This window comes from Lampetra fluviatilis, chromosome 9, assembly GCF_964198595.1.
Source record: "Lampetra fluviatilis chromosome 9, kcLamFluv1.1, whole genome shotgun sequence".
Classification (NCBI taxonomy): Eukaryota; Metazoa; Chordata; class Hyperoartia; order Petromyzontiformes; family Petromyzontidae; genus Lampetra; species Lampetra fluviatilis.
Genome location: NC_136283.1, coordinates 11955421 through 11980797, shown reverse-complemented (window position 1 = coordinate 11980797; position 25377 = coordinate 11955421). Strand labels below are relative to the sequence as shown.

At 49.8% G+C, this 25377-nt stretch overlaps 1 protein-coding gene across 4 annotated transcripts in view; it reads right to left on the bottom strand.

Annotated features, from left to right (window-relative positions):
- The window catches only part of LOC144934205 (disintegrin and metalloproteinase domain-containing protein 12-like), a 37434-nt gene extending 13205 nt beyond the window's left edge, over nucleotides 1–24229 (bottom strand). Inside the window, exons 1-17 of one of the 4 annotated variants that reach the window (XM_078859787.1) lie at nucleotides 24046–24229; nucleotides 17779–17864; nucleotides 16785–16858; nucleotides 15559–15640; nucleotides 14316–14392; nucleotides 12218–12572; nucleotides 11070–11138; nucleotides 9798–9869; nucleotides 9311–9480; nucleotides 8505–8589; nucleotides 7549–7697; nucleotides 6637–6814; nucleotides 6100–6189; nucleotides 5596–5788; nucleotides 4637–4745; nucleotides 2958–3150; nucleotides 1227–1304 (exon numbers count right to left, since the gene is read on the bottom strand). In XM_078859787.1, the coding sequence (XP_078715913.1) occupies nucleotides 1227–1304; nucleotides 2958–3150; nucleotides 4637–4745; nucleotides 5596–5788; nucleotides 6100–6189; nucleotides 6637–6814; nucleotides 7549–7697; nucleotides 8505–8589; nucleotides 9311–9480; nucleotides 9798–9869; nucleotides 11070–11138; nucleotides 12218–12572; nucleotides 14316–14392; nucleotides 15559–15640; nucleotides 16785–16858; nucleotides 17779–17864; nucleotides 24046–24106 (2121 nt within the window). In that variant the 5' untranslated portion in view covers nucleotides 24107–24229. Of the gene's footprint in view, nucleotides 1–1226; nucleotides 1305–2957; nucleotides 3151–4207; nucleotides 4380–4636; nucleotides 4746–5595; nucleotides 5789–6099; nucleotides 6190–6636; nucleotides 6815–7548; nucleotides 7698–8504; nucleotides 8590–9310; nucleotides 9481–9797; nucleotides 9870–11069; nucleotides 11139–12217; nucleotides 12573–14315; nucleotides 14393–15558; nucleotides 15641–16784; nucleotides 16859–17778; nucleotides 17865–24045 lie in introns of those variants that run through there. The other 3 variants (XM_078859791.1, XM_078859788.1, XM_078859790.1) reach the window with 3 other exon arrangements.
- Nucleotides 24230–25377: the final 1148 nt, after the last annotated feature.

The following is a 25377-nucleotide window of genomic DNA, read 5'->3' as shown; positions in this document are numbered from 1 at the left end:
ACCCACTTCCCGTGATCCAATCGAGCTGACATTTTCCACACAGACTCGTTTTTTTTTAGGCAAAAAAAAAATATTTTACATATATTCAAATAGAACTCATTCTTGGCTTTGGCTGAACGTCACAGTATAAGAGCCCAGAGTGTAACCCCCTCCACAGGCCGTGGCGGTGTAGCGCAGTTGGTAGCGCCCTCGCTTCCCATGCCAAAGGTCGCGGGATCGATCCCCGCGTCCTCCACAGGCGAATATATTTTTTAATCCTTTATATTAAATTCGCTGCCACGCATATAAAGGATTTATAGTGAAAAACTTTGTTTTTACGGGTTATACTTATTAAGGGATTACATCTTGAATCATTGCCTCACTTGATGCAGCTAATCCGGCTGTGACGGTCCCACCTGATGACGGAGACTTGTGTTGCCTCCGAAACGTCGTGATTTTTGTTTTATTTTATTTTTATTAATTTTGATGTTTTACCTACGTGACTTTACCGAAAAAAACCTAAGAATATGTTTACAAAGTGTGTTCACAAATCCACACTGAGAAACACGATGATTGACAGAGGGGTGTAAATACTTTTTTGTATAGTGTCTTTAAAGAGGTACTGCAGGTAAGTAGTTTTCAGTTTTAAAGGCATAGTTTAACAAGACAACACTTGCCACCATCCGTCAAATCCATTGGTGAAAAAGAGCAAAGTTTTTGTTTATTACATTATAATATAATGTTTATGCGAGAGTCGGGGACTTATGGGACCCCGGGGTCCCACCATGAGGTTTAAATGTTGCATCATTAAATACTGAAAATGTCCAGATACTGGACTCGTGCATACATTTTCACATGTATTCTTTTTTCGTTTGTTTACCCAGAAACCCCTCACTGGGTCTCAAGACTTTTTTTTCAGGAGGGTCCTGCCAAGTTATCCCAGTTGGGAGCGATGTTGCTGTTTGTAATCCGATAGAGTAATTTGCAGGCAGTTTTTCAGCATTGGGATGTTTGGCCAACGCCAGTTACATTCGTATGTTATTTTATTTAAGGGAGGAAACCAGAGAACCAGGGGGAAACCCATGCAGAACACAGGGAGAGAACGTACAAACTCCACACAGAAAGAGTCGGGAATCAAGCCCAGGCCCTTCTTGCTTTGAGGTGCGAGCGTCACCGCTGTGCTGCCACCACCCTGCCGCCCGCGTGGTGTTTTGAGCGGTGCGAGATTGTGCACAATGAACACTTACCCCATGAGCGTTACATTTTGATGAGCACGCTTCAAATCCCAGGGTAGAAACGTTAACACACTCCCGATTGTGGCAGATCTGGTAAAAGAAGAAAACTGTTTAGGAACACAGCTGTAGGATTATTTCGAGAGCTCTCGAGATGGGTATGCAATGCTAAGCAGGCTGTGAGCAAATGATAGACAAGACATTGGTTTCATCGCTGACTGAGTGCGAGGAGTCCACGGGCTGCCACCTTCTGCTCAGTTCCACGGCGACCGTCTTGGGGTGGGGACTCCGTGAGGCTGGCCAGCCGGCCGCTCACTCGGAGCCCCACTTCATCGCAGCCCTGAGCCCAGGGTGGACCTTCCAGGAGGGTCCTGCCGCATTGTGTGTTTTATTTGAAGATGTTTTCAGCCAATTATTGAGTGTTTACACAAGTGGGAGGAAACCTAGCACCTGGAGAAAACCCACACCTTCTGCGAGGGCACAACACTATCCGCTGCAATGTTTGGTTGTACATGTTATATACATCGTTTATTGTTCAATTTAAATGACAGTTCCTATGATTACTGTTGTTACATTGTTTTTATAGCGTTATCTTGGTGATTTCGAAAACAGATGGGTAATCTAAATTGTATTATGGTTGTTATTGTTTGACTTGCATCACACTGGGATTTTTGCACACAGCGTTTGTTTTTTTGGAACATTTGCTGGTTTATCCAGGATGTTTCGTCGCTTTAAGATGTTCTCCGTTCATATTTTGTTTGTTGCGGTTGCACCCGACTTAAGAGCCGCATGGCTCACAGGGCTATACCTAATAAATTAAACTTGAAACTTGAGTCCACTTGCTATACTGCCTTCTGGCGAGCCAGGGTATGCAACCTGCTCGAGGACCACGGGAAGGGAGGTTCACAACATTGGCGTGGTGATCCACCAACCCTCGCCGCTGCCTCCACAGTGCTGCATTACAGGCCACGTGCAGCGTAGCTACCATTGCCGCCGCCCGGTTGCTTCTTACGCAGCTGCGGTGGGCAATTAAACAAGTAAACCCGTAAAAACAAAGTTTTTCACTATAAATCCTTTATATGCGTGGCGGCTAGAGTCTTCTCGTCCTCTGGCTTGAGATGGCTGCCACCTATGGGTCAGATGATTATCTGCCAGTATTAAGCAATTGGTAATTAAATATTTAATTTGTTTTCCCTAAACAGTGTAAAATTTTGGAAAAAAATTTTCACGAAAATTAATTGTCACACACAACGAGTCTGTGTGGAAAATGTCAACTCGATTGGATCACGGGACGTGGGTTAAAAAACGAGCGAAAGATTTGCACGGTCCTAAGCAAGCAAGCGAAGTTAATATAAAGGATTTAAAAATATATTCGCCTGTGGAGGACGCGGGGATCGATCCCGCGACCTTTGGCATGGGAAGCGAGGGCGCTACCAACTGCGCTACTCCGCCACGGCCTGTGGAGGGGTTACACTCTGGGCTCCTACACTGTGACGTATTTGAATAAATGTAAAATACATTTTTTTGCCTAAAAAGTCTAAAAAAAATTAACATTTTTTTCACAAACATTAATTGTCTCGCACAACGAGTCTGTGTGGAAAATGTCAGCTCGATTGGATCACGGGAAGTGGGTTAAATGACGAGCGAAAGATTTGCACGGTCCTAAGCAAGCAAGCAAGCACGCAAGCGAACTTAATATAAAGGATTTAAAAAGGCACAGAGGAATATCAGGCGTTGGCAAAATACCTTCCTCGGTCCGCACGTCGTTCCGGCGAGCGCGAGGCCCGGGTCCGGGATGTCCGAGTAGACGTGAACGCCCTTGCAGAGCACGCGCCGGCCGCCCCGCGTGGGCACCGTGGTCCGAATGGTCACGGCCCCTCCTCCCACCACAGGGGCCTCTGCCCCTCCCTCGCACTGCAACTTGCCGCACAGGGCGTGCCTGTTCCAGAGGTGCACGCAGACACGGCGAGGCACGCGGCACGCGGGGCCGTGGTCTGACTTAGGACGCGCCAGCCGGAGCAAGATGGCAAGTACACAGTGATTATGGAGGACAGACAAAAATGGTCGGGTGTTAAACAAAGACTTAAATAAACAATAAATAAGCAGACAATGCCTCCATCACATATGCCTGAGCCCTCCACACATCCCATCAGCCACGTGGCCTTCTTGAAGTGCATAATTTCAGTAGCATTGGTTCAACACAAGCAAACTCTGGACCAGTTTTGACATTCATTGCCTCATCAGCAGAGTCAGCCTCGCTTTAACCAATGCTGGTGAGCTGCCAGATGTTTATAGGCAAGGGCCCTCTTAGATATGGCTTCTAGTTTGACGACAAACTATATAAGCACATGCAATAATATTCTTATGAATACAGGTGGCCAGCAAGGTTTACATTGAGACAAAAAGGTCTCTGTGCATGGACAAAATGTGGAGGCAATAACCACAGAATAGTTTCGAACAGTATTTCACGAACTCACTTGTGGTGTCCATCTAAGGAAGCAACGCCACTCCTCCACATCAAGTGGCACCCAGTTCAGCCCTGATCCACGGACGCCAACGGGGGCGAATTTATCGATGACATCACGACTCCTTAATGGAACCGCCGGGCACCTCCCCTCTGTCTTACTTTTGTCTGCCATCCGAGGTGGCGCACGGGCCTTGCCCATGTCACCCCAACGATGGGGAGGAGCGCGTCGGACTCCAGCACCAACCCGGCAAATGCCACCCTGGCACAACCGTCACGGTGGAAACGGTTTCCACCGTGACTTGCCACCAACAACACCGATTAGACCCAAAATCCGTATTGCAAGGGAGATCTGGGGGAGGTAACAAGGGGGGGACAAAAAATGTGGATAGAGAAACGAGGCACAAAATACGTGGGAAAAATTATAAAGTAAATTAAAGTGACAACAAAGCATGCATGCGAAAACATATTTTCTCAGATTTACCGCCATGGAAACATGCTCACTTGCAAGAGGATATTTTCGAAAATATATGGGAGTGGTTGCTATAAATTGGCTGCAAGTGCAGCCTAAAAAACAAACGGAGAGTCTTCTTCATAGCCAATCAAGAAGTCCAGCTGTACGGCTCAGCGGCAGGAGGGCGGGCGGCTCGCAATCAGAAGGCCGCGAGTTCAAATCCTCGCTGCCTTGACTCAGCCCATCATCCCTTCGGGGACAATAAAATAAGCTCCACTTTATCGGGAAGTCAACAGGCCATGGTTTTCCCATGGATAGATTCGCCCCCTGCCATAGGAATGTGGAATTTCCACCATTTTCTCGGGGTTGTAGACAGGAGATGCGCACAGCACCTCAGTGCTCACGTGAGCAGGAGATCGCTCTGAATTGGGGCCAGAATTTGGTGAATGGAGATTGAGGAAATGATTCAACTGGAACCGCAGGGGGGACTTGTCAGGCAGCACTTACTCCTCCGTGCAGGTCACGTACTCCCCAGACGTGTCCTTGCCACAGTTTCCGTACTTGTCTCCTGCTCCATTCACCTCCACGAAGCACTCGCGCGGGGCAGCGTAAGCACCTATAATCACAGAGACAAAGATCCCCCCCAATAAATAGCCTTCACAGACTGTTGGGTAAAGTGCTGTTAGCGAGCAACCTATTAAAAGGCTGGCAATGCACACGACTGGGCGGGTGGCCAGCACCACGCCCGGTCGCCTTTGTCTCCCCAGTGCTGACGTGCACACACACGGCACCAGGTACTCATTTAACACTGAGGAATGAATTTCCGCTCTCCTGGTTGCATACGCAATAGGATTCTTGGACAAGAGGACGACATAGCATTGCTTACATACTTTACATCAAATAAGACATCATCTGCGCCTGAGACAAACAGTAGTGTAATTAATAAAGGCGCAGCCCTGCCATTTCTCACCCCACGCCACTGCCGGCCAAATGGCCTCCACTAGAGAAGACTCCAGACAACCCCTCTAACTCGAACACACTCATCGAATGTCAGTACCCACATTTTACCCCATCACATGCGACTTGCCCATCGACTGACTGTGGTGCACCCATTTAAGTTCAACCAAAGCAAATGGGCAGCACAGGTTCAAGCGAATGTAAGAATGTTAACGTTTGTCCTCGTGGCGTTTTGTCTTTGATCGAGGACAGCGGGCGGCCACGGTCTGCAGCCGTGCTTCTTGGTTAGCATGGAGGATCCGCTCGCAGCTGCGTGGCCATGCGCGCGGCCCGTAGGGGTGGCATTGCGGTGTGGCGTCATTGTGACGACACGGCGTGGCATCATGGTGTGACATCGCAGCGTGACATAATATTGTGGCATCACGTGACATTGTGTTGTGACATTGTGTTGTGGCATCACGTGACATCGCGGTGTGACATTGTGTTGTGGCGTCGCAGCGTGGAGTCACCTGGCCCCCACAGCCGCAGGCACTGCGCGCCGAGCGTGACGCACGTGCCCGTGAAGCAGTGGCCGCCCCCCCGGCAGGGCTGCCCGTCGTGCGCGTGGGCGTTCTGGGGGCACTGCGCCGCCGTCCCCGTGCAGAACTCCGGGAGGTCGCACTCCCCCGCTCCCTCGCGGCAGAGGTGCCCTGGCCCCTGGAGCTGGTGGGGGGGGGGAGACGGATGGTGCGTGTGCAGAGGGGAGGTAGAGTGGAGAGGACGCGGGAAATGAATATTAAGCGTGTCAGATTTTTTTTCACGGGACCTGCTCAAAAGTTTAAAGGTTTATTTTGTGTGACTGGGTGAGATCTCATTCACAAGAGTGACCTGGGGGGCACCAAACTGACAAAAACAACAATAATAATACGAAACTAACTGCAACAAAGAAAATATAAATTAGAGCAAAAACAACAAAACAGACATCAGAGCAGTAATGACCACATAGGCAACAAACGCTGTCATTAGCAACTTACCCTGCACCTGTCACAGCACTCCCCGTGCGCGCAGTCTGCTCCCAGCGCCAGCGCGCATGACGTCGCGTTGCAGCACGGATTGTCGCACTCCTAGAGCACACAACGACACGCACCTCTAGCCAGGCAGCGGTGACCGTGCTGGTGGTGGCTACGGTGCTCTATGGGACGTTGGATCCAGTAGTGCTGTGGAGGCAGCAGCGAGGGTTGGTGGCTCGCACAAACATTGCCCAATTCCTTTTCCCCTGGGCAGTCGGGGAGGTGCCATGCCCTGGCTCGCTAGAATAATGTGGTGCAGGCAAGTCTAGACTAATCTATTTTTTCCATTTGAATGGGATAGTGTGTTGTCCCCTCGTACACGTGGGTTTCCTCCCACGTGTATAATAAATCGGCTGAAAAAAAATCTATAAATAAAAACCCAATGCAGGGACCCCCCCTGAAAAAGTGTCCTACGACTAGGCGTAGCTCTTCTGGATAATTTATCACGAGAGAGATGCGTTGTTTCCACGACGACGATGATGATGAGGATGACAATGACACCTGTGGCTCTCCGCAGTCGCAGCTCTCTCCGTCCTCCACGTAGCCGTTGCCACAGCGGCCGCCGCCGTACAGCGCCGTGACGTCGGGGGCGTTGAACACGCAGGGGGCGCCCCCTTCGAGCAGCGAGGCTCGCAGCGCACGCACGCTGCACGAGCTGAACACGTGGGGGTACGGGTGCCTGCAAGGGACAAAGACAACGATCCCCCATATAGCCTTAATCAGACTGTTGGGGCAAGTGCTGTTAGCGAGCACCTATGAAGGCTGGCACGGCACATGAGGGGGTGGGTGGCCAGGACCATGCCTGACCGTCTGTCTCCCCAGTGGTGATGTTTTTAAACATTTAGGCTGAGTCGACCTCGGGGCGGCCCAGGACCGGTTCAGATAATCGTCACTGGTGTTCGCCACAAATTGTCGATGGCATCCCCACAGCTCTTGTGCCAGGCTAGGTGCACTTTGAGGCAATGTGGATTGTTGGAAGGCCTGTTACTGGCAGGTCACGAGACAGACCCAGATGCCAATGGTTGACTGTGATGGCTAGCAGATGCACCACCTCTGCTTTCCACTGTGCCAACTTTCTGCGTTTTAGCCACCCGGCTCGTTGTTTTGAGCGTCTCTCCTCTGCCTTCCATTGTTGTGGAGGGTGACTGCCTCTAACTGCCCAGTAGCGCCCTTCACGAACGCCCTCCAAAGAGGCCAATCTTGACACCGCTGGGAGTATCAGTCTTAGGCAAATCTACTCAGCTCCACATCCTCCTGTACCGCATCAGCTCTATCTCATCTCTTGCCCATGCCGTGTCCCTTTATCCCCCTCTATCCTGCCAGACAGAAAGGTACTTGGGCATGTGGTGGCTGGGCATTAGGGCGACATGATCCAGCCAACGCAGCCTCGCCTGCCAGAGGAGCGTTACGAACCCAGTAGCAGGCGCCATGATGCAGCCGCCCTGCTGCGCCGAGTGCTGGCACGGGCACCGACGGGCATCCCCGTCGTGGTTCAGTCCGAAGTTGTGGCCCATCTCGTGCGCCACGGTGGAGGCCACACCGAGTACGCTCTCCGTGTGGTCCTATGCAGAGATGGATGCAACAATCGCCAAACGCAACGAATTGATCAAATGAAGCTTTCCACGCCGGACACTGATAGCGTATCAAGCACATGTATGTATGTTGAACTTCTTTCACACCGTACATAGCCAACCACGCTAATCGGAGGTGCGGGAGGCACAACTAGTGCATGCATTTATTACATTTTCTGCATTAAACCCTCATTTTGCCTGGACCTGAGCATGCCCTCCCCTATGCATAGAACTTCATAACCAAAGTTATCTGTTTATATCTCGAAAACCTTTACCAAGTCTCAGTTCTTTTGCTAAAGTGGAACATTTGGCCCATTTCCTTCTAACGAGTGTTATGTACATGGAAACCCATGCCTGCAAGGAGATAATGCTCAACATTCATAGGGACAGATCGCCAGAAACCCATTTGCTGCGCTGTCATCACCTATTAAGGTTGGTGGATGACACAAATGTTGCTCAACTCCCTGTGGCCGTCAAGGTGCCATACCCTGCCTTGCCAAGAGAAGGCGGTACAGCAAGTGTGTGGACTAATATCCATCTGTTCCATCTGTGTGGAATCAAATGTTGACCCCCTCACTTGCCTGGGTTTTCTCCGGACGTTCCGTGGTTCGCTCCTCCCCCACGTATGAAACTCGTTATTAAATCGGCTGAAAACATCTTGACGTCTAGGCACGTCTCCGCGTGTCGCGCAACGTGCAGCTTTGCGCGATGCAGTCGGCGTGAATGGCGCCGCTGTATGAACACGCTCGTGTCGCCATTATCGGCGCGACAATTATGGTGATGATACTGATGACTTGCCATGTTCACGCCTCCGGACTGCTCGCGCGAACACATCCCCATAAGTGGTGCCATGCCCACCGTCACGCCGGTGAACCTGGCGCCCCTGGAGACAGGAGAAAAGGCGCCGTTATTACTCGAGTTTCTCTCAGCACACTCGGCACACGAGACGCAAGCTTCACGCCGGCGTTGTTACGCGGGTGTTTGTTTATTTACTTGCATTTCCGGTGACCACATTTTAAAAACCCGGTTGCCGGATTGCCGCGCACATGGAAGTGCCTAAAGCGACAAACATTCCACTTTACGTTGGCCATACAACCCAAACTATGGGCAAAATAGTAACCCACTGCAGTCTGCACTCCTTGAACAGAGGAATAGCAAATCTACACGAACTCTCCCTCCTGAAGCACTCTCGTCCTGGCCAACAGCCCTCGACATTGGTATTTAGCCACCGCATATATGGCCAAATACACCTTTACCCCCCGTTAACTGAGGAACGAGGGCAAATAGACACCACGGTGACTTGGGCTGCCGTGCAGTTTGCACGTCCGGTTATGCCAATCGGCGTGGGCGGTTCCGGCATGCCCACTTGACACGATTGCCAGTTCCTGACTTTTGGAACCGGTAACAGTTTCTGAAAACAAGTACCGGTTCACTGGTTGCCGTTCAACAACTCTGCTAGATACGCAGCTGCACAACCCAGTAAACGTGTAACGTTGTGCCAATGTTGGGCCAACGTTGGGCCGACGGTTCCAACCGCACGCCAACTTTGGGCCAACGTTGCACATTTTTTGAGGATGTGGCATCCTCCTGCGTTGTGGACGCACGTGACGAGCTGGGCGTTGTCGTGCTCCTTCCTGGGCAGGAGATGTTTTCTTCGCCAGGACAGGAAGTGGGCGAGGGCCTGGTAGGGGTCATGGGGCACGGGGGTCTCATCCCCGGATGACCAGATCTCCACGCCGACCAGTGGCACGCGCACTCCAAGCGCCCTGTAAAACTGGCGTAGACACGGGCGCAGCGAACGGAGCAAAGTCACCAAATTTACCCCAAGATACAGCCCACGATGTCCCCCTCTGCCGGAGCTTTAGAACAACAACAGCGAAATGGAACGCGGTGAGCTGCACTATGGGGGCCAAATGTTTCCGTGCGTTCAAGTCCCACTCCGATTGCATTACCGCACCACGTGCAAGATGCTCTCGAATTCCCCAGACAGGCCTCGTGGGCACGGGAAGATGTCTTCTCATCGCCACACATAGTGAACAGCCCAGTTGTTTTACGTTTTATTATTTCATGCAGCAGAGGTGGCCGTTGTACCTTGTCCACGTGGTTGGCGATCTCCATCATACGCAGCGCCGTCCTCCAGTAGTCGTGTCCCATTTTCATGAACTGCGACAGGTTTAATAAACGGTGTATAAAGTGCACAGCCAGGTTGACTTCCAGGCATTTCACCATCTTTGGGAAAGGTAACACAATGCTGAACTGTGCTCCACACATCGCGCTTTCACAAACGTATACGGCATGCATGACTTCACACTTTTGCCGAGATTCACCCAACATGAGCTCGTCGATTAAGGTGGACATCTATATAGAGATCAGCTCTCGTAAATCCCGTGACTTCTGTGCAGCCACCCCCTCTCCCCGCCCCCTGTGTATACAGACGCTGCTGCTCCTCCTTTGTGCAGCTCACGTCTGCTCCTTCCTTCGCTCTTCTGCCTCTCTTACCTAGCCTCTCATCATCATCTCCACCTTCTTATCCCCGACATCTTGGCCCGGTGGATTCCTTCTCCCCCCCCCTGCCTGGCACTCCTACGTACTTCCTGCTGCTCACCTTGAGCCGTGCGCCCTCTTCGTCTCTGTTGGGCTCCTCTTCCTCCCGCTCTTCATCCTTTCTGACCTCTTTGCGCCTATTTCTCCGTTCCTTTTCCATCCTTTTCCTTCTCGTTTCCCATTCCTTCTCTGCTCTCTTCCCTCTCCCGTTCCTTTCACTTTTACCGAGCATTGCATCCTTGACTCTACTCCCCTTTCCGCGGCAGCGGTGGTGGACACCAGTGAACCGTTACACAAATCCAATGCCAAACTATTTAAACTAAACTAACGTTTAAATTTCGATTTAAAGCTTTCGTGACTGCAGGGATTCATCTTCTTGGTTCTTTCGGTAAAGTCACGTAGAAGGGAATTATATTATTTTATTACGTTTTGTTTTTATTATTTTATTACTTCCCTTCTACGTGACTTTACTAAACTAACGTTTATTTTATTTTTTTACCAGGTAAAGCCAACTGAGCTATATAGCTCTTTTTCAGAAGCGACCTGGCCACACATGACAGGTCAACGAAGTGGCTTATCACGTGGAAATTTATAGCAGCCGAATACTCTAAACACAAGTTTCTAAATATGCAGAAAAAACCGGAGGACCCAGAGAAAAAATTACGTGACCACGGCGAGATAGAACACGCAAACTCCAAATATACAACAGGCGTCAGGGGTCGGGATCAAACCCCGCGACCTCCTGCATACCAGGCGAGGTAGTTAACGTCTCGCCACCACGACACCCCAAACGCGAGAGCACGCGTGAACCCAACGCACCTCGGCATGGTCGGCGACGAGCACGAGCTCCACGTGTTTAGCAGCCCTCCACGCGCTGCTGCGCTTGAGCTGAAACACAGTGCCCGGCACCGTTCACGGCATCACCCAGGCGGCATTCGAGATGACAGGAGGCTTTAGCCGAGCGGCGGGGGGCGCTACGCTGCACGTGGTTGCCTGTAAGTCAGTGCTGTGGAGGTGGCGAGCGTTATGTGTACACCGCATGTTGAACTTCTTTCGCACCGTACGTAGACAACGGTGCAAATCGGAGGTGCGGGGAAAGGTTTGTGGATCACACAAATGTTGCTAAACTCCCTTCCTGTGGGCTTAGAGGGGAGGCCGTACCCTGGCTTGCCAGAAGGCAGAACAACAAAATGTGGATTCCCACCCATTCCGTCTGGATGGGATAATGTGTTTCCCCCTCTGCAGATACTGTGGTTTCCTATCACTTGTATGAACGCTCATTAATTAGCTGAAAATACCTTTAAAAAAACCCCAAATGTAGCAGGACCTTCCTGACTTAACGTGGCTCTCCTGGATAAATAATTAAATATATATGGACAGGAGACAAAGGGAGCCTGGATTGTGCGGTTTTGAGGAAACAGCACTCGGGCTGGCGGATCGAGCTCATTATGTTACAAAAGCTGTGTTGTAGCGATTGGATATCGTAACAGGCAGGCAAGGTTAAATCAGCTCATTCATAATTATTTTAAAACGCAAATTTTTACTTTAAATATTGGAGAAAAAATGTTGCATTGTTTGATTTTATAATCTAGGAGTAGTGTTTACAGCTGTGAGGATGGTAAAGTGCTGCCTACTCGTTTTGCTTCCTGACGCCACAGCCTTCACCAACACCTCTCCTCCTCCTCCTCCCCTGAGCCTCATCTCCCGGTCTCCGGCACTCTGAACGTGGCCCAACTGGTGCTCCTCTTCCCTGCCCACGTGCCGACCATCTCACCATCTCAAACCTCCCCTCTTCTCTTTCATCAAGCTACTGGACGGAGTAAGGGAGTGATGGGGGCAATAATCGAAACTCCCACAATTGTTATTCTATTGACATTGACCATCGAACATACGTCACGTGTTTTATCTTGTTCACGTGGCAGGACCCTGTTTAACAGGCCTGACGTTCCGCGACCGTGGCCACTCACGCGGATGTGCGGCGCCCGCGTCCGAGCCCGGCCTGACTGAGCGACAGCGCCGGCCTGGGTGAGGTTCGTGTGGCCGTACGCCACACCGAGGCCTCCTCCGTGCCCGGACTGGCGATCCCTAGCCCGTGACACAGCGTGACGAGGGCAGCAGTGATAGTGGTAGCCGCGGCGACGACGAAAGCAAGGCCCTCTGACCGCCCCGCCGACGGTGCCCGCGGCATTCACAATCCCCTCGTCGGTATCGTGTTCCTCAGAATTCCCGTCCACTTTGTCTTCATCAGCATGCCGCCCGCACTCTCCGCGTCTTCCCAGCGGCTCGATGAGGAAGTGATCTGCACCGACGACGATGGAGCCCCTGCAAGCGGAGAGGGCGAGGAGTTCGTTCGGAGATCTGCGACAAAATCGGCTTCAACTTGAGACAGGTGCCGCTCGTGAGGACCTGTTCAGGTTAGCACGGCGCACCAGGGGGGTTGTGGGACCAGCACTATACCCAGCCACCTTCGTCTCCCCTGCACAGATGGTTACATGTCATCGATTATACATACATATGTCGTTAAGAGGCATAGTCCTCAGTGTTCACATTTTCTTCTGATACATTTTATTCTCCACGTGGAATTGACGTGAGGTGGTGTCCGATTTAGAAACTGAAGCAGCCTATTGTTTGTGGGTGGAGAAAATGGCACCGTTTCTGGCAGAAACATCAGCCATGATGCAAAAAAATATATATTCATGCAGCTCCTCATTGCTGCTCCTGCTGCTGATTTATGGAGGTTGAACGTCTTTCGTACCCTATGTCGCCTACCATGCGAATCTGAGGTGAGAATATCGGGTGCTGATATTCTTATCCACAACTCGTATCTACAAACAAAAATATGGAAACGTAGAAACGGTTTGTGGCGGGATGAATCCGATTGGCCCTGCAGCCAGCGCTTACTGCCGTTTCCCCTCAGAACACGAGTGTCGCTCGAGTTTAAAAACGCCCTGGAGAGAGCTGGCGTGGCGTTCGCCGCCGAACACCAACCCTCCCCCATCTTCAATACGCAGTCACTAGAACAGTCTACATGCGAATATCCAATCGTCTGGTCGCAGCTACCACAACCAACTAGTTGTATGCAGTGACATTATAAATAATATAATTCACTTCGTTTGGACTTGTGACATCGCAGACCTGTGAGCGATGGCGACAGCTTGACCTTCATCCAGCAGTGGGCAGATCACGGCTACTGCTGCCGATCATGATTATTTGAGAGTGGTGTGAAATGTGTTCACTCTGCACTCCACCGTGACGGTGCCTGCGAGTCAGCGACATGCCCTCCCTCCTCCCCTGCAAGCAGAACCGGCCCTAGACCTTTGGGGGCCCTAAGCAAAATTTGGTTGGAGGCCCCTTTGATGTATGATTTTTTTCACCCACTAGCTAGCAGTGACTCTAGGGGGCCCTCTGCTGGCCACGGGGCCCTTTGCAATTGCAAGGGTCGCTTAGTGGCTGGGCCGGCTCTGCCTGCAAGGGAGTCCATCGCTGCCCTTTCACGCACGCTCGGGATGTAATGACGCATGGGGGCAATCGATTCCGTCGATTCTAGACAATGGCATTCAACGTGCAGAATCGTGCGGGTTAAATCAATCGCTCACTATTCATACAACCGAAGCGTGATGGACACATGGAGCCCATCAAGGCCGCGGTGAATGCTGCACAGCAGTCACAGTGGATGTCACGACCACTTTGTGCTCGTGTGTGTGTGTGCATGCGTGTGCACTGCATGGGGAGCGGTGGCGCAGTGGTTAACGCACCGCACTAACAAACCCGGCGACCCGAGTTCGATTCCCGCTCAAGGCCAACACACCAGTGACAATTATCTGAACCGGTCATCCGCCTCCCCTAGGTCGACTCAGCCTCAAATGAGTACCTGGGGTGATGTAAAAACATCGCTAGTGCAGAGACAAAGGCAGTCGGGTGTGGTGGTGGCCACCCACCCTTTTGTGTACCGTGCCCGCCTTCGTAGGGGCTCGATAACAGCACTTGCCCCAAAAGTCTGTTAAGGCTATAGGGGGGATCTTTGTCTGTCTCGTGCGTGCAGCTGGCTATTCGTGGCGATCTTACCTGAGCCCCTCGCATGTACTGAGCACCACCAGGGAGTCGCGCTCACCCGCCACGCGTCCGTGGTAAAGGCAGTGATTCTGTAAAAGCACAATCAAGGGACCTGTCCGTTACCCACACTCCACCGAGGCAGCACAGACTGATCCTCGTGGTGAGCAATGTCGCCGTGAAAATTATGCATTTCACGGCTCTCATTGCACTCAATTATCCTTCACGCAACAGTCACCACTGGAAACGCCTTGCATCTGGTCATTACTGCGGGGTGCATCAACCATGGAATATGCGCCATCTGCTGCGCAGCGGACGTTGAAGATCCCGTGATGTGATTTCAAACGAGCAGGCCGTCACGCGCCGCCTTCACGGGCCGAAATCGACAAGTTTTAAAAATTATTCCACTGGGTTACGCATAGCAACCGTTGTCCAACCCCCCCCCCCCCCCGCCCCCCCGCTCCTCTACCGGCAGACCAATGTTGTATTGCAGGTCAAGTGTTGAAGTTAACTTGTGTTGAAGTTACCGTGAAGTTACCTTGTGCCGCAAAGGGACAATTGGCCACTGGGGGGGCGCCCATTCAAATGGTTGAGATGGGATGTGACTCGATTCGCTTATCACGTGTAAAGTGCCGTGGTGTAAAAAGAGGGCGGCTCCATCAAACAACTCATTGGAAGCCTCACCACCACCACCATCATCGGCATCATCAGCCAGGTATGCGAGCGCTCATGGACTTTAAAGAGTGCCTTGGTAATGCCAGCGATAAGTGTGGGTGGGGGGGGGGCTCAAAATAAAGTGCCCATTATACTGCAAACACTCCCACTGATTTACGTGTCCAGGTCGCAACACCTTGGCAGACAAATGGAAGCCGAATTTCACACTCACTGGACGCTTCTGCACAACGAGGAGGTAAATTACACCGCCCAGCAGGGCAGGTGTGTACAGCCATCATGGGATGCAGCATTGACCATTCACCTGACCCTCACCGCTCACCAGTCCATACCACCCACAGACCCTTTCCTAACAGCACCTTCCAATCTGTTGTACAATTTATTAAAAACAAGGACATGTGACATGATGGGCATTTATAAATGGTAGAGCAGTTAATCATGGTCCGGCCTGACAAGTCAAATTGTTGGGTCATGGTCATATATTTTATCATTTCGACTTAATGACATTGTTGGAGCGGTCCAGGAGTTCTCAGGGCCCAGACACCGATAGAGATGTAAATCCGCTCGGTGCACAGGAGAGACTCACCAGTGTCAACGAGGGCGTCTCTGTGATGAGCGAGCCATTGGCGAGGTGGTGCGTTACTGTAAACGTAGGCGGCAAAAGTTTCCTGAAAGTCAAAACCAAACGCGACGTTACCATACGCGTCTCAATCGCCACGATGACGTGCGCGCCGCACACCGAGGCGTCGTACGCAACTCGGGCCGTCATGAGGAGTGTGTGCGAACATCACGTACGCTGCATCTTCACACTCACAACATTGAGAACCCTTCAACAGATTCACCCCAAAAAGGTGCTCACAGGAACGCAATGTGTGCTCAGCTCCATTGAGTCGCCCAGACTTGTACTCTCCAATGCAAGTTCTTAGACAAGGTCCCAAATTCCTAATATTCCATGGACACTGGGAGCCATGCTCTGCTGGCCTGGGAGCCACCCAGGAACGACCCCGTTCCGGGCTGGAAACAGGACCAGAGCACCGAGGTTTGAGTCGCCACCCTCAAAAGAGTCACAAAGGTCTGGGCTCAGCTCAACAGCAGAGGTCGCAAACGGGTTTTGATTCCTTACCCGTACCCGTACCCGGCCGCACCAGGGTCGCAAACGGGTACCCGTACCTGTACCCGGCCGTACCCGTACCCTACCGCACCAGGGTCGCAAACGGGTACCCGTACCTGTACCCGGCCGTACCCGTACCCTACCCGTACCCGGCCAGGTACGGGTAGGGTACGGGTATCGGGTACTTGATTGCGACCTCTGGGATGAAGCCATGTTGCAGGCGCGGGTGGGTTGATTCTAGGAACTTGAATTGTGAGAAGAGACAAGACGTTGGGAAATGAGTGACAAACGGTTACTCACCAGTGACTCACGGTCTACCCGTACCCGTACCCGGCCGCACCAGGGTCGCAAACGGGTACACGTACCCGGTAGGGTATGGGTAGCCGGGTATCGGGTAGGGTACGGGTATCGGGTACCCGGTTGCGACCTCTGCTCCACAGGCATCGTTACCCGGCCTTCCGCCTCCTCATACCCTCCCCTTCCACTTACCCTCGAAAAGCATTCTTAACGTATCATTTTCAAATGGAATAGAATCGTACACGTACATAAGTACAGTGCCCCTTGATGTGCGTCGGGTATGACTTTGCCGGCCATGACTCGCATGACACACTGGGGAATACTGCACGCATCAGTGAAGGTATACTCCCCCGCATTATCCATGCCATCTTACAATGGTTCAGGGCAGAAACCGCAGCGCTCACCGGTTCCTCTTGATTTGGAGAATCAATCTTTTTCCTGCAATCCTCACCACGATGTTTGCATTTTCAGGATGCACCTGGAAAACACGAAGAGTGTTGTGCAGCGACTACTTATTTATGTCCTTCCTCTACACCCCCAATCGCTTTCGCTCTCAAATCTCGATCCTTTTATTGCAGCTGCTGACGGTTTAATCTCCTTAATGGACCACTCTCTGTTTCCTCACTCTCATCTCTGCTCCAGCCAGTCATTTTACATTAACCCCTTCGCAAGATCCTCATTCCTCTCCATATGTACACGCTTACTCTTCGCAGGAACCTCCCAAATGCCTCTCAACAGCCTTCGTGAAATTAGCCCAAGGGTTCATTCAGACTCGAGGGTTAACACGAACGTTAACAGGATCTGTTTGCAGCCTCTCTTACAACGCAGCTCAAATGACGCTTCATCCGCTGGCGTGTAGCCGTGCCTCAGTGCATGAGTTTACGAGTGAGTCACCGAATCGGCCATTGCGAGCAGCTTGGCACAAACGTTCCGTTTTGCCAAGCGAGCCCTTGCATAGATACCGTACGGGCAGCAGCGGATGTACACGTACAGGTCATCTTTGTAAATCCACTGCTGGATGAGGGCATCCCCACTGCCATACTATTCTATACTTCACCAATGCCGGTCAATGTGGGTTTGCGAAGAGGAAGCATAAACCTTCTGAGCGTGGAAACACAGCGCTGTACTGCCTGCACTACGATCTGCGGATGTCGCCCCATAGCAGCTGCCTACAGCACCCTGTTCTGTGCACGGTGGTGACCGCCCATCACCAGCACCACCCAGGCTCAGCCCTGCACTGGCTTCCGGGCTCTCATGAGATCGGGCACGGCGTGCCCCCTTGATTGTCGTTGGTTAGGGGCAGCGAGCACACAAACACAGGGCGAAATCACTTAATGCACACAGATGTCTTGATTAGTAAATACCAGCTGACACTGGCTGGAGGTGAGCATTACTCACAGTGGCAGACGATTGGTTTATTATCCACGCTGGCGTTGTGACTTCAAGCCCATTCATCCGGTCTTCCAGAGGAGAACCGCCAGCAACTGACAAAGTATATTTGTGTTAGAGAGACATTTTAACGATTATTATTCAAGTAAAAGTTAGGGGTTTTTTTTCAAACAAATATTTTTCGTTCTTTACCTGAGGACGGCTGCTTGCGTTTTGGCCGAAACATCGTGAGAATTTTATCTTATTATGTTTTATTTTTTATTATTTTATTATTTTCCCTTCTACGTGACTTTACGGAAAAAAACAAGAATATGAATCCATGCAGTCACGAAAGCTTTAAATCGAAATATATTGTACCCTTCATTTAAGATTTTTCTTTGTAATTTTAATGAATACAGCAAATATACAATCACAGTAGCAGCGATCCTTATGGTAAACAACAACAAGATCACCGAGGCAGTTTATAAGCAAGCGCTAATTTCATGAAACATGAAGATAACAAATGCCGCATGTTCCATGATGCCAGTAAACACCGTGTCGAGTATCGTGTCGAGTATCGTGTGCACGCGCGTAAAACTCTTTTGAAGCCAGTGAACACAGTGGGATTGAAACGGCCAGGCCTGCATTCTGTTTGAGGTCTTCTCTCGGCCACCGAGATTTTAGCCGTGCGGTGTTTTACCGTACGCTTGCGATTGTGGCTGGGATTGAGGATGAAATGGCTGAAAGAACAAAAAACAAAGTCACAACAAAAAAAAGCCAAAGTGATTTCCTGCTCAAGCAATCGTTGAGGTGGTGCTCACCTCCCCGCTTTGTGATGTTGGTGATAATGAATGCTGCTGGGTTACCAGGTCTTCTTGGCAAGGGCACTCCGTATGAAACATGGCACTTCATCCAAAAACCAATACCACACACAACCTCATCACGGTGCCCACGTGGAACATTACGGTGGCCATTCAACCAGGTGATGCATGTTCCAGCTGGGGGGCAATTCAGATGATCACCCTTCATCACCCCTTTTTGTTGTGTTAGGGGCCGTCCATAAATGACGTCACACACTTAGCGGGGGGGGGGGGCGGGGAGTGGGGTCAGACATTTGTGACGATGTGTGACGATAAATAAATATAAACAATATAATAGTTATAACAACACAATTTTTTTTAAATAAATTTTCATTATTAACTATTTTATTATTTAAATTTACTAAGGTCATCTTTTATATATTCCATGAAGGAGCATTCTGCTTCTCCATTGGAGAATGGAGACGCATACATTTTCTTTAAAAAAATTATGATTGTTATTAAACATTTTCATTTTAATGATTCTACCAGGGCTTTTCATTCTGCGGAATGAATATGTCATTGTTTTAATTGTACTCTCCATTTTGCTTCGTTCTACTACAAAGTTTCAAGTATTTTTTTTTGTTATAATTACTTTTAATATTTTATAATTGTAAGAAAATGTCAAGAGAATATTCTGAACATCTGCAGTTTTAGTTAGACGTTGAATATTTTCAAGTGAATTTTATGCTAAATTTCAGCTTCCAACGCCTCCTTTTTAATCCATGTTTTCTCCTACAACATCAGAGTGCAGTGCCACATTAAATACGCACTACAATGACAATAGTTTAAAGCGATTTGAAGCATGTTTTATTTTCAAAATGGAAATATGGTTTGGGGGGAGGGCAGAGCTTTGTGACGTCATATTTGTGACGACGTGTGACGAGGGGGGGAGGGGGGGTACAAAATCGGCCAAAATCGCGTGACGTCATTTATGGACGGCCCCTTAAGTGTGTTGTCCTTCCCCCGCACCTCGAATTAACACAGTTGGCTACGTATTGTGCGAAATAAGTTGAATATAGATACGATAAAGTGAATATCACTTTGTGGGACTGTAACATATAATCTACGGTACTAGCTTGGATTCACGACGCCCGGCCGCCTTTGTCTCCCCAGTGGCGATGTTCACACACCACACCAGTTACTCGGTTGAGGCCGAGTCGACCTAGGGGAGGCCCAGGAGCGGTTAAAATAATCGTCACCGCTGGTGGCCGTGAGCGGGAATCGAACTCGTGTGGACGGGTTCGTAGCGCAGCGCGCTAACCACTACACTACAATGCGTTACGCTTCCACGTGCGCGGGTCACGTGACAGATTTGACGTCACAGCTCGCTTGCCGTGCAAAAAATATATGCATTATTGAGCCCCCCCCCCCCCCAAAAGTGTATTTTTAGAATTTTTGCATGGTGTACAGTCTGTAAAGTACCCACATGGCAAATTAAAAGTTTGTTTCACGTCGGGAAGTACGCTAAACATTTTGAACAGACACACATAATCACAACTTTGCCTTTTATATATATGGAGATAATCTCATGGGTCTTGCCATGGCAATGTATAATGTCAACAACTGGCTCACGACCATCATCACGGGGGAAACCCCGTAGATTGTCCGAGCGTAAAGACACCGACTCGTTATGCAACCCTCAACAACTGAAATACAAAAACATAGGCACTTGATTTTGTCTGAGAAATAGCAAACTCTGCACAGGAAATATTACTTTGCCGTGCATTTTTTATTTATTGATTTCTTTATAACACAATATTTCACCCCGCAGTAACAACTATTATAGAGTATACAATTCACAAACAGAGCCGTATAGCAGGTTGTTCAAATTTCTTATAGAAAAGAGATAAGATATGCTACTGCATTGGTGTGGCACAGTTTACTCAGCTGGGCTGAATTAACGCGTCATGTTTTTCAGTATCAAACTGTATTTTATTTTTATTCTGGGTGTATATCACAAAAAAACATGCACACTTGCAACGAAAATGTGCTTACATTTTCAGTAAACATTTAATCTGTTAAATACATTGATCAGAGTGGTGAAGTATGGTCAAACAGCCCCCCCCCCCCATTAGCATTACAGTGTGCGGCGACCACCATCGGCAGAAAAGGGCCTTAAATGATACATTTTCTCTACCCCACCCAGCAGTCTGCTCACATCCCAACCATTAGCGGGGCACACACGGGGGGGGTCTTTGGACACTCGGGGGTCGTCGCCTCCCTCGTACTGGAACCCATCATCAAGTCGCTGACCTGGGGTGCGATTCACGAAGGGAGACATCACAACCAATTCCCACCCACCCCCCTTGGCCCGAGCTGACCAACCAGACTCCTGACGGGAGGCCCACCCACCAAACACCCCGAGCGGGCGCTCTTACCAGTCCTGCGCTTCTCGGTGACGGTGCAACCACCATCCCCGCCGCCGGCTTGTGCCGCCGTGCCACGCTTCGCTCGCAGGTGCTCACTAAACAGAACTTGCCCCAACAGTCCATGAAAGCCTCTCTGTTAATGTGTGTGGGCTGTACGTAGATCTGTACTGATTCCACCCTGGTGGGATCTCATGAACGCTTTTCTTTAGAATTGATTTTTGTGTTTAGTTTGTTGTCCTTCATCCGCGCCTACGATGAGCACGGTTGGCTACATATGATGCGAAAGAAGTTCAACATACCAAGGCCGTAATTATAATATTATAATATATTGGGGGGAGGGGGACACACCCCCCCCCAATATTCAAATATGTTCAAAATGTCCCACCCAATATATTGCTATAAACAAAATATATTTTAAAAAATTCTATGCTATGTGAATAAAAACTAAAATTTGCTAAACCTTGGCCACAATATCTGGACTTGTCTTCATATAACAATGCATAGATTTATGTCTATATGATTGTGGTTATGGTTGTACTTTATAAAGCCATAATCTCTGTCATTACAATGAAACAAGAAAAGGTAAAAAAACAGAGCAATGTAATACAATACACTATTTGATATTATTGTAAAACAAGTCAATTCCATGTGTTAGTGAATTTTTTAATATTTTAGGCAGGAAATGGCAGGAAATTTGTTTCCAAATTTAGATTTTTTTCTGGAGGGGGGGGGGCCTAGACCCCCTGGAAGATTTGGTCCCCCCCAATGTTGGCCACGGCCTTGCAACATACATCTCAGGAGCCTGCTGCTGCCTCCTCTTTGACTACGGTCATGAGTCGCACCACATCACGCTCATCCCTCCTTCAGCGAGCCGACAAGTGCACCGCTGGACAAGACCACTGCACCGCTGGACATGACCACATGCACCGCTGGACAATACCACGTACGCGTGCAAAACAGCCCCAAACACCAGCCGCGTGTGACTCGTTCGATAAATGTTGCACGTTCGAGCTGAAGAGGTGAGGGGCTCCAGATCGATAATGACATTGATTTTGAACGTCTGTAAAATGCAACAATGCGTAAATCACACTGAGCAGGTCGGCATAAGGCCTCCATTAGCCACGTGGCTGGGGTACAAAAGGCGACTTAAGATCCCCACCACCCACCCATTGACCGGAATCGATAGACTGCCCATATACACACACACACGTGTTGTTGAAACCTATAGCAATATAAACAAACCCGGTTACACTTTTACTACTAAATAAATAATTGGGTGGATGGGGATGTCAATTTCTATTGTGCCACAAGAAGTTAAAAAAGAACAGTTACGCAGAATGGAGCGACTCTGGATAACTAGGTGCTGTCAAACGGTGCACGCAAAATAAAATCTCTCCTCCGAGGAATTCTGCACGGCTATTGACGAACAAGTATCCCCTTTAAAATGCTGCCCCCAATGGGATGGCACTCAAATCTGACGGCGCTGACAGACGGGCATTCTGCCCAGAATTAGGATTTTGTTTCTTCCCACCGATGCTTAGCGCACAGCTGCTACACAAGACAGAGACTCCTGTCACGACACGGAGCTGGGTGAAATGTGACGCCGAGAAGTCTATCGCCAGTCTCGGCTACATGCAGCACGAATTAGCAGACCCCCCCCCCCTCCCCACCTTCTGGGATCGGGGTGCTGTCACCACCCCAGTATCGCACCCAGATCCCGAAGAATGCTGGTTCACAGAATCAACATCTCATTCGAGGACCCAAACATCAATCGCACCTCCTCGCTTTTACATTCTTCCTCGAAGACGGCGGTGTAATCATCAATCGCACATCCCCTTCGTGAATGGAAAGTCAGAGAAAAGCCAGAGTAGTGTCATTGTGGCCATGCAACACAAACTATGGACGATATAGCAAACCCACAGACAGAGAGACAAAGAGATTGCTGCCATGCAAGCAAAACTATGGACCATTATAATAAACCACTGTCGTCTGCGCTCCTTCAACGGAGCAAAATTACACGAATTCTCTCCTGAAATCCTCTTGTCGTGGCCAGCAGACCTCGACATTGGCATCTAGTTCGTTAACATATTGCTGGCACACACAAGAATACAATTCGGCGCTTACATCTCGTATCTCCATCTATTCCGCAAACATAGGCTAAATCATGACCTGCCATAGTGAACAGGAGTGTAACGCAGCAGAGTGCAAGAGTGTATGTGCGAGTCTCAGGTGTGTGGTAGATTGTGGCGATGTCATTCCAGATGTCCCCTGTACGTACGTACTCTGGTCAAACCGGCTGAGTGGCTCGGTGGTAGAGCGAGCGACTCGTCACAGTCGGAAGGATGCGAGTTCAAAATCTGGTTGGGGTTTGAAACTTATCCAATTATCCCTCCCTGTGGAGATCATGAAAATAAGTACCGTGCCACTTATTGGGGATAAACTCGCCATGGCAATAGGAATAAAGAATTTTCCACACCACTGGCTCAGGGTCGTAAACTGGAGAACTTCCTTTGCACCGTGCGTGGCCACCCGTGCTAATCGGAGATGAGCACCACCTCATTGATTATACATAATCATTTGGGCAGGAAACAACTTATCTTTGTACAATCGAAGCCGACCGTCCCAGCTAGAATATGAACAATTCCGTTAACATCCTTATTAAAGGGACGTGGAAGATTGCTGGGCTATTCGTCTTACACAGATTCAACAAGAGTACCAGCTCCACACGATAGCCCACGCAGCGTGCAGGCAGCGTGGCCCACACAGCCGCATCCGTCATCCCCAGCGTAGGGGGTTAAATGCCAGCAAACACGTGTCCGTATGTACCACACTCAATAAACCAGTAACCAGACAATGCAATACGCATTCTCTCCCAATACCTGTCTCTTCGCTATGCGGAGGGGGGGGGGGGTCCGCTTATTTACTGTGGGGCTCATTGTCCCCACGACGCCCCACGCCGATGATCACGGTATTCTCTGTTCGGTATAGATGAGAGTCAGAGACAGAGAGAGAGATGCACGCACACATGTCTCTCTCGTTCTGCTCGTGGGCGATTGCGTGCGCCTTACCGGGCACTCCCAGAACTCTCGCCATCGCGTCCAGCAAGCAGCAGACGCACCACAGGATCATGGTTGACGATGGCAGAGTGAGAGAGAGAGAGATGAAGTAGATAGATGATGATGAAGATGATGTGCGGAGGGATGTGCGATTGTTTGCCGGGGGGAATGAATGGAGGGCGTGTCCCGCCACTGTGCTCCACACAAAGACAAAGATGCCCCGTATAGCTCTTGACACGATGTCGGGGCAAGTGCGGTTAACGAGCACCTATGAAGCTTCGGCAAGGAAAATAAAACTCAGCTCTTTGGATTTACTGTGTACGGATTTGCATTTTCAGGATGCTGTACTGAGAAACCCAAAGCCTTACAGGAAATCTCCGGGTCTTCCAGTTTTGCCACCACATTTAGAAACTTTAGAAGCGTGCGTTGGGAGTATTTGGCTGCTATACATTTCCACGTGATGACAATAACGCCACTTCGTTGGGCTGCTATCATTTGTGGCCAGGTCGCTTCTGAAAAAGAGCTGTACAGCTCCGTCGGCCTAACCTGGTAAAATAAAAAGTTAGTCGTTTAGTATTCAATCATTCCAATGACCTACAGCTGCATTTTTTGTTTTTTGTTACACCTAGGGGACCCCCAAGCCGCAGTTATTTGTATAAGGCAGCTGTCCCTGTGCGGCACATGGGTGAAGAGGGCGGCACGTGGTGGGGGTAGGAGGAGGGCGAGCAGTGAGCGTGGGTGTTGATGGTGGAGCTCGGGTCGCCCTGCAGGTCCCGGGAGCCACAGGTTCAGTGACGAGACCGACCGACCTACCCTGCTATACCACCTCCAACGCAAACCACCAATTGCACGGCTGCGCTCCAGTCATTTATGCACAAACCCTATCAGTGCCAACCTTTTTACAGACCAATTCAGATCTTATTGGTCACCCAGTGCCCTTATAAATCTCAACGTTCATCCTGTAAAGTCCCATCACAAGGGAAAAACACGAATAGACACTAAATGTTGCCCTATTGAAACGGCTGTGCGCCGTATGGACCTGAAAACTCAATGACCCAGTACAATAATACGGTTAAACCGCCTGGGTTGGCACGGTATGTTTGTGTAATGATCCAAAATGACATAAAAAAAAATCAAACTCAAACACGTTCGTCAAAAAACCAACAGTGTCTTAAGGAACAAAAACAACTTAAAAGGCGACGTTTCAGACAACGTGATGTGAAGGGCAATTGCCCGAAACGTCGCCTATTATGTTTCATTTTATTTTAAAAAAATAAATGAATGCGTATATGCTTATATTTGCTGCGTGGAGGGAGAGATATGGGAAGCAGTTGAATCATGTTT